The sequence below is a fragment of the Xiphophorus couchianus genome, chromosome 13 (genome assembly GCF_001444195.1).
Source record: "Xiphophorus couchianus chromosome 13, X_couchianus-1.0, whole genome shotgun sequence".
Taxonomy (NCBI): Eukaryota; Metazoa; Chordata; class Actinopteri; order Cyprinodontiformes; family Poeciliidae; genus Xiphophorus; species Xiphophorus couchianus.
In genome coordinates this window covers 7109860-7123559 of record NC_040240.1, presented here as the reverse complement: position 1 = coordinate 7123559, position 13700 = coordinate 7109860, and the positions used below count along the sequence as shown (strand labels likewise).

At 39.2% G+C, this 13700-nt stretch overlaps 2 protein-coding genes across 7 annotated transcripts in view; one reads left to right on the top strand and one right to left on the bottom strand.

The window, feature by feature from the left end:
* Positions 1–13165, top strand: part of col16a1 (collagen, type XVI, alpha 1) — an 84853-nt gene extending 71688 nt beyond the window's left edge. For 5 of the 6 annotated variants that reach the window (XM_028035472.1, XM_028035473.1, XM_028035470.1 and 2 more), the window contains 22 exons: positions 946–999; positions 1094–1147; positions 1290–1343; positions 1443–1487; positions 1586–1639; positions 2764–2799; positions 2887–2949; positions 3039–3110; positions 3219–3272; positions 3384–3428; positions 4206–4250; positions 4409–4462; positions 5174–5227; positions 5323–5373; positions 5918–6007; positions 6096–6131; positions 7495–7539; positions 9023–9217; positions 9433–9496; positions 9687–9863; positions 9965–10042; positions 11650–13165. In XM_028035472.1, coding sequence (XP_027891273.1) covers positions 946–999; positions 1094–1147; positions 1290–1343; positions 1443–1487; positions 1586–1639; positions 2764–2799; positions 2887–2949; positions 3039–3110; positions 3219–3272; positions 3384–3428; positions 4206–4250; positions 4409–4462; positions 5174–5227; positions 5323–5373; positions 5918–6007; positions 6096–6131; positions 7495–7539; positions 9023–9217; positions 9433–9496; positions 9687–9863; positions 9965–10042; positions 11650–11843 — 1614 coding nt within the window. In that variant the 3' untranslated portion in view covers positions 11844–13165. The remainder of the gene's footprint in view (positions 1–945; positions 1000–1093; positions 1148–1289; positions 1344–1442; positions 1488–1585; positions 1640–2763; positions 2800–2886; positions 2950–3038; positions 3111–3218; positions 3273–3383; positions 3429–4205; positions 4251–4408; positions 4463–5173; positions 5228–5322; positions 5374–5917; positions 6008–6095; positions 6132–7494; positions 7540–9022; positions 9218–9432; positions 9497–9686; positions 9864–9964; positions 10043–11649) is intronic. The other variant, XM_028035474.1, reaches the window with a different exon arrangement.
* col9a2 (procollagen, type IX, alpha 2) overlaps positions 7039–13700 on the bottom strand; it is a 62294-nt gene continuing 55632 nt past the window's right edge. Inside the window, exon 35 of the transcript XR_003597768.1 lies at positions 7039–7048. The gene's annotated coding sequence lies outside the window, so the exon portion shown is untranslated. The remainder of the gene's footprint in view (positions 7049–13700) is intronic.

Sequence of the window (13700 nt, the reverse complement as noted above, 5' to 3'; positions counted from 1 at the left end):
CTTTCCTTTCCCATAACCCTCCGTTATGTTACAAAAACAAACATTAGCTTTTTTTTTTTTTCTGGGCTTTTATGATGAACATCAGTAAGTGAAAAAATTACAAAGTGAAACAAAATGATGCATGGGTTTCACATTACTTTGCCAATATTTATTTTGCGAGAGCTGCTATCCCATATCATAATACCACCTCCACCACTTTTTGCCATTAGGATGGTGTGGTGAGGACGATGTGCTGTTATTTTCTGCCACCCAGAACTTTTTCCACAAAGAGCAAAACAGTGACATTAGGGCATATGTTACGGAGAGCAGCTCGATTGAAAATTTTAAAAATGAATTAATACAATTATTAATTAGAATTCTATTAAATAAATACATAAATATCCTCATGAAAGGAAAAAAAAATGTATGCAGTTTTTTTATTGTTTTTAATCAATAAAAGTTTATATATTAACTTAAATACTTTTTGCAAGATTTATGTATGTTTGTATTTCAATATTTAAGTATTCATTTAATAGCAGTCTTTTATTTTGAAGCACTATTTTATGGACTATAGGAAGGTTGCAGAGGTATCAGAAGGGAATGAATATATTTCTCTCTATATTTTTATTTTTCCACTTTTTAAAAAAATATGATGCTTTTTTTTCTCCTTTAGACTCACTATTCAGTTCAATTAAAATTTTCAATTCACTGCTTACTTCCTGTTTGTGTATGTCAGGGACCAAGCAGGTGTTTAACTGAAAGAGGTCAACTCAAGAAGCTAGACTCAAAAAATGAAAACTAATAAAACCTCAAACATAAAGTAAACTAAAGTGACACAAGCGAGTGGTACGGTGTGGATCTTACCTTGTGTGACTTGCCATCACAGTGTATCAGCCGTGCGTGTACTTTCACAAAGCACTATACCTCTACTGTGTTCTGATCTGTTCCCTCCGCTGTCACCCTCAGGGTCAGCAGGGTGAACGAGGGTCGGCCGGCCTCCCAGGAATGAAGGGCGAGCAGGTACATTCCTGACAGGCAGCTTTCCCTGGAAGGATAACATACAGTAGAAATAATTGGTTTCCCTGTTTGATTGATCGCATGATCTTTCCTTCAGGGCCCTCCAGGGACGCCTGGTTATCCTGGAACTATGGGGCCACCTGGGCTGCCCGTAGGTTGCTGCCTCATTATTAAAGAACTGACAGGCTCCTGTCAATTTTTAGACAGGTTCCAATGACACAAGGGACCACACTCATTCACTGCTCTCTCTCGTTTTTTTCTTTTTTTTTCTTTTTTTTTTGCATGTTTGTCAGGGACTGAAGGGTGAGCGTGGAAGCCCAGGAGGTGCTGGACAGAAAGGAGAATCAGTAAGTGGTTGCGCTGTCATTATGATACAGATTTACTTGAGGCCCATGTTCTTACATAAAGCTTACATAAATGTTCTTACGTTTCCTTTCATTTTGCAGGGTCCTCCTGGTAGCCCTGGGTATCAAGGACAGGCTGGCTCTCCAGTCAGTGTTTTTTTTATCTTAAATGAGTTTTATGTATGTCTTTTTTTGTAAGTATTTGTTAAGAAAAAAAAAAAAACTTTAATGTTCAATGTTTGCAGGGCATTAAAGGAGACACAGGACCAGCAGGGCCTGTTGGTTCCAAAGGTGACCAGGTATGATACATGCAGGCACACTCACACACACACACACACACACACATTTGCTTGGCATCCCTGGTCAAAATGTGTAAAAAGCCCTAAAACAATCACATTTGGGCTTGGGTCATTAGTTCCTATGAAATATCTCTTAATTCTGCAGCACAAAGACTTTGTGGAGAACTTTGTGCTACCTTTGTGGAAACAGTTTTTAGATAGCCCTTATTTGTTATTTGTTCACAAACAAAGCAAGATCCATAAAGACTTGAATCTGGAAGTTCTGTGTGAAGAAAACCTAACTTTCCTGGCAGAAGTACCGATTTTTACCTGATAAAACAATTTTGGAATAAATTAGAGTGGAGACTATCAGCAAGGCCTTCTCAGTGTCTGACCTCACTAATGTAGTTTTGGAATAATGGGTACCATTTCTATAAACATACTCCTACACCTTAGCAAGTGCCTACCCAGAACAGTTAAAACTGTCATGATAGTAAAGTCATAGTTATTATGTATTTATTAAGAATGGGATGTCACTGAAGTCCATATGTGTGAAGGCAGATGAGTGGATTGAGTGCAAACAAATCTCTAAAGCGGCACCGTAAACGAGCCGCAGCAGAAAGCGACATCTTCAGGTCAGCGAGACTCCATAATATTTATTATTAGACACTAATAAAACCCCGGATTGAAAGAAAAGTCTTCCTGCTATCGCATTCACGTAGATTATCTGGTAATATAAAATGGGACACTGGAGCTGCAAACAAACCCACTGGGTCGCTCTGATTCCAAACCAAAGATGAATGTATGGAAATGCATACATACGTAAGAAATGCATGTCATGTACGGCGGAAACTCGTGTCAAAAGTGTTTGTACAAATTATCTGTGGCAGGGAGAGCCAGTAATTGAGCATTTTCTTAAATTGGAGCATTCCGTAATATGTTTCAACACTGAATAAATGTTCTAAAATCAAAGTGTTATGTATAAAAAGTTTCCTACTTTATTTTAAAGCTTTTCATGCATTTTTCCAGGGGTGTTTCCATGTCTGTAAAATGGTCATTTTGAAAATGAAAAAAATAAATAAATATAATGGCCACTTTTTAAATTCGTATTATTATTATTATTATTATTATTATTATTATTTAAGGGTTTCCAAGGACAGCCGGGCTTTCCAGGACCACCAGTATGTAAACTTTCTAAAAAGATCTTTTGTATTTTTTATGGTTATTTCAACAATGGTAGGAACTGTCAGTACTTTGTGTAATTAAAGGGGCCCCCTGGTCCAGCCGGCAAACCTGGCAGAGAAGGCATTTCTGGGCTCAAAGGAGAAAAAGTGAGTACAGATTGAAAAAAAAAAAAAAGTTAATTGTATTTGTATGTTGAAAATGATCATGTGAGACAATAAATCCTGCATTTCCAAAGGGTAACGACGGTTCCACAGGTTCCCAGGGACCAACTGGGCCGCCTGGCTCACCAGGATCTCCAGGCCTGATGGTAAAACTGTTATTTACTTTCTTTATTCCCCCGCCCCACTGCATGCACAAAGCAATCTTTGTTGCAGATGTTTGGAACTTTTACTAATATATATGCTATATTAAAAAGGGGCCTCCCGGTATTGAGGGAATAGATGGAAAAGATGGGAAACCTGGACTGCGGGTACGTCGCACCGCCAAAAATCACGCGGATGATCCCGCTGCAAAAACCTGCATCTGGTGTTGTTAATAATTCTGAAACAGAGTGTGTTCCCTTTTTTCTCATCATTATCAGGGCGAGGCGGGCCCTCCAGGCCCAGCGGGACCTCGAGGAATCCCAGTGAGTATCACCTGTATCATTTACACTGCCAGAATTTCTAGATTTTCTTTCCATCCATTATAAAACAAAAACAAACAAAAAACAACAACATGCAAACTAAAAAAATATATGTTTATTCAAAAAAAGTGACTTTTAAAAGTCTGCACACCCTTGAACTATTTTGCTCTTGTCATGTCAGAGCCAAAAATGACCAAGCACTTTATGCAGTAGGTGAACGTAGTGCTGCAGTACAAGTATAAACTATAAGTAGTTTTCAAAATTTGGAAGAGTGGAAAAGCAGTCTTTTTAAAAAAAATAAATAAGAGGTTCCATTTGTAGTTTGCCATAAGCGACATAAAGGGCGCAGCAATCATGTGGATGAAAATGCTTTGGTCAGACGAAACCAAATTTAATCTTTTCGGAGTCCAAGCGACAGGCAGTGGCAGGAAAACAGACACTACACATCACGATGAACAATAACGCCTGTTTTCGTGGCCTTGTTTACAAATGCATTACATGGTGCTCGCTGTGTTTCTGCCGAGCACACTGACCCAGGAGGGAAACGCACTCGAGCTGAGCCTCGCACAGCTTCCACTTGTCTTCTCTAAAAAATCTTCTTCTTTTTTTCTTACAGCTCTCTTTTCGTCGCTGCATTTCAGTTTGTGTTCTCGCTCTGAGCAGGTGTTTGAAATTTCAAACACAATCTTCCTCCTTCTCCAGCAGCACCAACTTCTGTTTTTTTGTTGTTGTTGTTTTATTATGCTCCCTGCCTCATTCTCCTTGATGTCTCTTCCTCAGGGATTCAAAGGGAAAACAGGACATGTAGGCTTTCCTGGACAGAAGGTCAGTCAACAAACCCCTTACCTTATTATCGTACCGTGACTGTCTTCGCTTACAGCCGGTTTCTTGCGCATCATGCTCGATTATGATCAAAGAAGTTTTACTGCTTACCCCTGTTGAGTATCCAGTTGTCATTTTAAAAATGTAGCGCATCCCAACAGGGAGATGTCGGCCCTGCAGGCCCGCAAGGACCACCCGGCAGGCCAGGACATGACGTGAGTACTTTTGTTCTCCACCGTTTCGCAACAACAGAAAACTTTAATTGCGATGGAAGGGTTGCGTATACTCATCGTTGTTGTTAATGCTGTATTAATTTGCGGCTTGTACTGATAAATGTGATCCATTCTCTTTCTAGGGTGACATAATTACACACAAAAAATATATACAAAGCAAGAATTGGGTGCCCAATTCCCAGAGTACACACTTGAATTTTTGATTGTACATTTTTTTTTTTATGTGTGTCAAGAACCCTCTAGGGTTTATGGTGATGTAGAGCTTAAATGATGCCAAACAACGACCCTCGTTACATTATTTTCTAATGGAATAAAGCAGACTGGCATTAAATTAGTGCAATGTCCTTCCCAACTTTGTTTAACGTTTGTGGAATACCACTTTCAAATGGCCGAATCATTTCGGCCACCAAACCTACAAAAGGTTTGAGCTTCACAGGAAGTGAGTCCTTTGCACTTTTCCTCACATTGTTATGAAAATCATGGCTGTGAGTCTAAATGTTAAAGCTCTTTGCTGAAACCAAATAATTGAAAGGAACTTTACTTACTTTACCAAGAGAAGGCGTCAAACATTCAGCCATGATTACACCAGAGTCTTGTTGATGGTTCTCTGCAACTTGCTAAATAATAACTACATATAAAACTATTCAGACAAACTCAAAATATAATCTAAAGTTTACTCTGTGGTCTCTGCAGGGGGACCAGGGAACCCCAGGACTTCAGGGTCGACCGGGTCCTCCAGGCCAGATCGTAAACATCCCTCTCTTTTAAGATATTCCTTAATCTTTATTTATTTTTTTCTTTAGCATGTCAAACCTGAATAATTTGTTTTCTTTCATCGTCAGGGTCCCACAGGGCCAGCGGGACCTCCGGGGCCTCCTGGCCCATCAGCAGTGGTAAGAGTACATCTCGAACGTTACTGTAATTCCACATGTTTGTCAAGAGGAAAATTAAGGAAAAAGAAAACCAAGTTACTAAAGTGTTCTAAATTAGAAGAGAAAAAAAAATCCACCATACCTGCATAAACTTGCAGAGTCACTAGCAGATGATCAGCTGGTGTCTTTCTCCAGCATTCATTGGGCAAAATACCCTGAACAGGTCACCGGGGCTACTGAAGAAGTGGACAAACAAAGATTAATGCACACACTCCTACCTAAAGGCATCGTAGATTAATCACTTAACCTAACAGTCATGTTTTTGGACGGAGTACCTGGAGAAAACTGACACATACACATAGAGAACATAGAAACTCCAAGCATAAAAGCTGGGGTTTGATGCCTAGGACCTTCTCGCTGCACTGCAGTGCATAAAGATGCACTGATTCCTATTTCAGTGCATCCCTATGCAGCATCGTTGTAATTCTTCTGATACAGAATGATCCCGGAATCATTTGAAATTCTCTGTAGACACTAAATAGATAAGTGATATCTCCCCTTCTAGGGCATACAAGGAGACAAGGGCCCCTCTGGGGAGAGAGGCCTCCCGGGGTTAGTTGGACCTACGGGACCACCAGGGCATCCAGGACTTATGGTTGGTTCTTCTCTGAATGTGCTCACCTGCAAGCAAAGTCGACGTGTCCGACTTCAACGTGTTTCACTCTTTTCATGTTGGCTTTCAGGGAGAACCTGGCAGCGACGGTGCTGCTGGTAAAGATGTAAGTAGCATCAAGCTGAGTGGGTTTCCTAAAGTGTAACGGTAAAAGTATAATTCAATGAAATATAATAAAAATGCTTTGCAATTTTTCCATACTCTGTCACATAACAGTTGCAAACTTCAGTGTATTTTATTTTCAGTGACACGTGATGGAAAGTGTTGCCCGATTTAGATTTTCTTTTCAGTTTTTTCTGTACAAAAAACGGAAAGTTTGGTTTGTGATACACACTCATGTGTGAACCGTGTGAATAAAATCCATTGCAACCGACTGCCTTTAGGATTTACCCAATTATTAAATAGCAGGGATGCAAAATATATCGCTATCAACTGATATTAGTCAGTTTTTTTACTACATCGGTATCGGTCCGATAAATAAAACTTTTGCTGAACTGCTTTGATTATGTTCGTCCAACCATTTTGTTTATTTTGTCGGCCAGTTAATGATTGATTTCCAAATTATCTGTCAAATATTTCAATAATTGAATCGTCACGATTACTCAGTAAGTAAAATCAGTAAGTATTGGTTATCGGCCATGACAGAGATATTATCGGGTTCACTCTTTCTAAAAGAACGAACTTAAATGTAATTGTATTATTATCTTTATCATAACATCCAGCTGCTTTATAAAAGGTCCATAATAACTCTGAAGGAGTAATAGAGAGGTAGAGAGGTGGACAAACATAGGAGGAAGGAGAGTCTTTCAATTGAATACAACACAGTTTTTTTCTGAAAGACAGAAATAAAAAAAAATGATTGGTGCCACTCTTTGCAAAATTCTTCACAGACAGTATCTCCAAATAGAAATTTCTCTGAGGTCTTTTGCAGCTTCTAGCAGGCTTTACTTCTCGGTGAAAATATATATATAAAAATATAAAAAAAGAGAGTCCAATTTGTGAAAAAAAATGTGTGGAGAATTCCTGTTTAAACTTTGCCGCAAGTTAAGCAGACACTGGGCAAAAGGGTTGAGTCAAATGAGACCAAAATTGAAATTTTTTTGGATGACGGGGGAAAATCCTGCCACCATCCACTCGGTGAAATGAGATGGTGGCAGCGTAGTGCTATGAGGATGGAGCTGGAAAAAAAACAACAACAAAAGGGCGGGTAACTGAGAAGAAAAACCTGTTAGAAGTTGCAAAAGACGTCAGAGAAATTTCCATTTGGAGATACTCTATCCATTGTGAATGAGCATGGAGAGTTTTGCAAAGAATGGCACAAATGTAACGTTTCTCTATTTGGAAATGAGTTAAAAAATAAAAAACGTACTTCAAAAAACTTGCAAAAAATTTGTGTCACACTTTTCAAGTTATAAGTAAAAAATAAAGAAAAAGAATCCAACTCTGCATCCTGTTTCTTCTTGTGGCAGGGAACACCAGGCCTGCAGGGGGACAGCGGACAGCCAGGTCAAAAGGTAAGGGATGACTCAGCTTGGTGTGGTGATGTCTTAATACAATGTGTGTGTGGGTGTGTGTTTGTGTGTGTTATCAAGAAGAGCGTCAGCCATCCATTACGTCCTCAGACTATCTGGAATAGGCAAGAGTTTGCTCTTTTCCGCTGTGCCACGGCCCGGGAGGCTTCTGTTGGCACACGATGCTCCTGAAAGCGTTTGTTCTCTGCCGTTTCTGCCCGCTCAGCACCCACACAGTCATCAGTTCACTAACCCTCTGACCGCCCCCTACCCCCACCCGAGTCGACCTCCGTCCTCCTCGCCTCACTTCACTCCTCATCAGACGGGCAGCCGTTTGAGAAACCCGACAGACTCCCCCAGCCGTTTGGCCCGGGAGTGTGTTGGATCTCTGCGCTGACAGTGGCTTACAGTAGGTGGGCACAGTGATAGAGTTATTCTTCAGCCTCTGGGATAATGCTATTAAGCGTGAGGGGAGATGCTAGATGAGGCTATTTGTCACGCTGACAGGACAGCATTGTCAGGGTTTTAGCGGCGCAGAACGGCGAAGAAAGACAAGAGCGGGATCCTCTGTTCTTCTCGCTCGTCTCTATTTCAGGAAGCGCTCGTCTGCCGGTGACGTGTAAACATTACATGTCCATTATGGGCCGCTTTGTCCTCGATAAATCACTGTCGCTAATGTAGCGGGGCTGCTTTTGAGGGTGTTTACACGGCCTGAATGGTGAGCCCGCTGCTGTGTGGGACGCCATGGAAGACGCAGGAGCGGAGCCGTCGTTAAGAAAAGGCTCGCTTCTTAAAATAGCAAAATCTTAATGAATATTATTTTGAAAATGACATTTGAACATTCAGGTTGAGCTGGGTGAAAAAAAAAAAAAAAAGGAGAAAATTAGATCACATTGTAGGTAAAATTATTGATCTCATTTGTGTAGTAGTAATAAATAAATCAATTATTCTAATGTCGCTGTGACATCCAACATTTAGTTTGAAATCAATCAAGATTCTCATTTTCTTTTGGGAAAGGAAAGAAATGACATCACACAACCTCAACAGTTCTGGTTCATATCCCTGCAGGACTTGGTATTTTCCTTGTCTCTACATTTGTAACAGTAGGACAGAAAAAAGTTTTTATTCTTTTTTGTTGTACATTTTTCTCTGAATCAATTTTTTTAATTGATTCACCTTTTCAATGTTTCCATGTTGAATTATGCCGCTGCAACAATAGATGCATTTATTGTAAAGGTGCTAATAAAGACTACACTTTGATTTGCCAAATTTAAGGAAAAGCCCATGCTATACTTAAGTTATACTTGGGTTCTTATGTTCATGCCATTTTGGTATAGCAAACTCTTTTTTTCCCAAAGTAGGCAATAAAATACATCATATATTTCTCTCAAGCACTTCAGAATATGTCTTAGGAAGACATACAGTACACTTTGTTTTCTCTCTCTCTGTAAACTCTTATCTTTAAGTTATGTGTGTTGAATTACAGGGAGAGCCGGGGGCCCCTGGACAGCGGGGCTCTCCGGGCGAGCGAGGTAGACCGGGGCCCCCAGGCGGAGGAGGATATCTCGGCAAGGACGCCCAACCCATGATGGGACCGGTCGGCCCTAGAGGGGAAAGAGGAAGCCCGGGCTCTGATGGACTACCGGGACCTCCGGGTGCCCCTGGGTCTCCAGGAAACGATGTGAGATTCACTTTCATTCCTCTTTTTTAAAATTATTTTTTTTAACTGAATTTTAACTTTAATCAACCACAGATCTTTTCTATACTCAATATGTACTGTATTCTATGTATTTTTTTTTAAACAATACATTTTCTACTCATCTCCTTCATTAATGTTTCCTGTTTGTTTGTTTGTTTTTTAGCCACTAAAACTTTCTTATTCTGCTCTTTTAATAGGCATTCGTTAATTATGACGACATCAAAAACTTCATTCGGCAACAGGTTGTCAAGATCTTTGATGGTGAGGGCGTTCGCAAGCCCATGCAGATGTCTGGACGCTTTCTGTGCATAATGAACCGTTTTCTAAGTCATAGCGTTGTTTATAAATCGAGCCTTTTGTTGAAACTAGTTCTGTGAATTCTTTGAAATGCAAGTTTGTCTGTCTTGAATTTTTTTTTTTTTGCCCCCCCATTTCTTCTCCCTCTTCTTAGAGAGGATGGGCTACTACATGTCTCGCATGCAGATGCCAGTAGAAATGGTGGCATCACCTGGCCGACCAGGGCCCCCAGGAAAAGATGGTGTTCCAGGCACTCCCGGACCTCAAGGTCCTCCAGGAGTCCCAGGACAGTTCGGCAGGCAGGGTCGCCCGGGAGGACAAGGACTCCCCGGTGAATGGGTTTTCTTTTTTTAATTATTTCAAGATTATGCTAAATAATATGAATAAACCTTCGTCTTCCAAGCGTTAGAATATGCGTCTTTAATCCCATAGGACCACGAGGACCGTCAGGAGTAAAGGGTGACAAGGGCGTTGGAGAGATGGGAGACGTGGGACCACCTGGAGCACCAGGTGATGCATCCAACTGGTTCTTTGAAAAAATAAATAAATAAATAAATTTAGGCCAAGCTAACTTTTAGTAAAGTGGTACATTTAAGACTTGGCAGCAATCAGTTCCCTGCTAGATTTCCACAGTAGTTTGCAAGCAGGTCCAACCTGCGCCAGATGTTGCGCACAGAATTAGCTCAATTTGAGTTATTTCCACAAATTAAAGTATTTGCATTGATTGATGATTTAAAAATAAAAAAAACTGGCAATGTGATTGAAATATATTTTTTAAATTATCATTCTAATTACAATTAACCACGTTCACTCACATAGGTCATATCAGCACATCCAAGAATCCTTAAACATCACGAGTTCAGATAGTGTCGGCTAAATTGGAGGACTGGCAGCTGCAATCACTTCACATGGAGCCGTTTGATAAATTTTGAGTTTAAAAAGCAAACGTGCTCTCACGGAAGTGGAAAAAACACTTCAGATGGCTCGAGTTATTATTTCCGTCCGCTGACAAACAGATGTAGTGCAACAATAACAACAGATTTGTACATATTTTTTGTCTCGGATTCTTTTTACTGATTATTACAATTTCTTGTCATGAATGTTTCCCTGTGTTTCTGCACCTATCGTAAATGAACTCGTTTAACTTGAGGAAGTTATTATTCATTAGGAAGTAAAAAACAAACAACAAAATACTATTTTATTTATTAATTTGGCACAATTATAAGTGTAATAATAACTAGCCTTTTGAAACATCTTTTAGTTTTCGCAGATATGAAAAGAAATGAAATGACGAGGCCCATCTGGGCGAAGGTCACTTACAACACAATATGTGGAACATAACGTATAACCACTCAACAGGCAAAAATGAACGTCTACAGAAAGGAACATGATGCATGTGTCTCAGTGTTTTCTACAAATAAAAATCTGGATGGTGCTGCATTCCGTCTAACGTCTTTTAAATCCTCTCAGTTTTTCACCTGTAGCTTTGACCTTTTTATCAACTTTCATATTTCAGTGAACTCCCACCAGTTCCCCTCTTTCCACCAACGATAAACAGCATGGGGCTGTTTGGTGTGTTCCTTGGTCTTTGTGATGCCGCCTGCTCACTAGTGTCTCTTACAGACCTTTGCTAGACACACAGCTAGATGACACACATGCAGACTTTGTTTGTTAATAAAATGGCTTCCTATAGCACTTGGTCGGGCTGGGTTTTATCTATGTGTTTTATCTATGTGTTTTATCTATGTGTTTTATCTATGCACATAGGATTAAGTAGCGCTGAATGGAAACAACATGCCACATCTTTCATATTGGATTTTTTGTAACAAATTTTTCCAAATCAGTAATTCGTCCATTTCACAGCTATGTATTACTTTATACTACATGAAATCCAATTAAAAGTCATTCACGTTCTTGATTATGTGGAACAAAATCGGGGGGAAAAAACACACACAAAAAACATGGAATGCTATTTAAAGACACTGTGTGTCCACTGAAAAGTTGAAATCAAAATTACGTTATGGTCATTTGACAGGTTATTTTCTATTTCAGTATTGTTCCAGGTTTAAAGACAGTTACTGAGGATGTTTCCTGTAATTTATTTTCTCTGCTGTTAGGCATTCCAGGCCCTCCAGGTTATGGTAAAATGGGACCTCCTGGACCTGTTGGCCAGCAGGGTGTTCCTGGGATACCAGGCTCTCCTGGACAGCCTGGAACCAAAGGAAAGGAAGGCCGCTGTAATCCTGCAGACTGTATGAGCCATCAAGTGGACTACAGCCCCAAGGGCCCACCTATCAAAGGCCCCTGGTAAGATTCTACAAGATGAAGGGAAAGCGGACTGGAACAAAGAGACTACAGCATTTGGGGAAGGAAGCAAACCAAAGACAACGACCCAAAGTTATTCAGTAAGACCACATGGCAGAAAGCAAAAGTTTTGGTTGTTTTTTAACAAAAAGGGTCCCGCCCGAACGGAGGCCTGTAAAGACACACCGACAGAAAATTGTTATTGAACCATTTTTTTCTACCCAGTTCATCCCTTTAACACCCTTAGATTTTTCATTTCCCAAACTACGCTTTACTTCTTTTTGTGCTTTCAGGACAGCAAACTGAGAAAAGAGTCACAATCTGTCTTTTCTTTTCCTTCATAATTCAGACTTCCATCTCCTCTTTCCCCCATTCTTCCTTGTGTTGGTCATTTTGTGTGTCTAATTCTGTAAGCAGGAAAAAAATATATATATTTTAGTACGTTGCTTCCATTTCTCCTATCTTTGTTCCAGTCCTCAAACAATTACATTAGAGTAGATCCCGAGCATTTCTAATATTGTCATGGTTGAATTGAGTGAGGTGTGTCACGTTTGAATGTCACCTAATGGACAGCATGCTGGGAAATGTAGTTTAGTTCTTTTGAAACAGATTCCACGTAACAGGCAGACTTTCCTTGATGGATTGTTTTGTAGATATTTATATGTATATATATTGGCTTTTGATACAACTCAGAGCTTCCTTTTTTTTTTTTTAATGCCAGCGGTTATTTTGCAAAAAAACTTAAAGGATTTTATGTCTATAAGCTTTCAAATGAAAAAAAAAAAAATGGGTTCAGTGAAAGACAAATTGTTTATAGAAGTAATTTGTATTTAGACAGAAAACAAATTGTGTCACTAAAGTTCATCTATTTGACTTTCATATTTTATTCCAGTTTAGTTCTAATGAAAACCACTCTGTATTATTTGGAACTTTTTTCTTTTTTTTCTTTTGGAGAGTAAGGTTGAACTATAGGCAATTCGATGCACTTCATCATAATTATGTCGCAAATGCAGCTCAGCCAATCCTCACTCTTCACCGTCATTTCAGCATGAAGAACATTTTCACATTTGCGTCCCAATCACTCGATTGCTGTTATACGCATCACTGTTTTATTTGTTTTTATTTGTTCCTTGTTAGTTACCGATGTTTCAAAGTAATGTTAGATCTTCCGTCAATAAAACGTCAATATGCGACATTGCTTTCAGCCAATTTTGTAGTTTTGAAGTTTCGACAGCACAGATTTTTGTACTTTTTCAACCAGTTGGAACTTTGAACTGTGGTCATGCTTTTGTTTCTTAAGAACTGTAATTAAAATGCTTTTCAAACAAACGCTTCTTTTTTTCTTCTTTTTCCCGGTGTTTTTATTTAAAGGTACTCACCAGACGAGAAGTTGAACCGTTGAAAACACATACACTGTGTTTTATTTATTTATTTTTTCAATCACTTTGACATTTAATCAAACTAAAACCCACATATTACTATATTTTTATTTTAGGTTAGCCACAAACAGAAACATATATTTGCCAAATACTTTTTTTTTCTTTCTTTTTTTTAAAAAAAGCTCAAATAACAGTTAAAATTTTAGTTGCTTGGCAACTAAATGCAGATTTTTAAAAGCCCTTCATATTTTCTAGAGAGCATGTCTAAAATTACTAATGTCTAAAATTACTAATGTCAGTGCTTTAGTTGGTAGTTTGCACCAAAGCAATTGTTCTTTTTTGTTCTCTTTGCAAACGTTTAGTGTGCGCTCATTACTTTTCCTGTTACTGTCCTTTAAATATGCACCTGTTTTGTGTTAAAGTGTTGCTTTTTATATTTGTGCCACGTTGTGACTTTTTGAAGTTACAGTCTTGTGTCTGTGAAG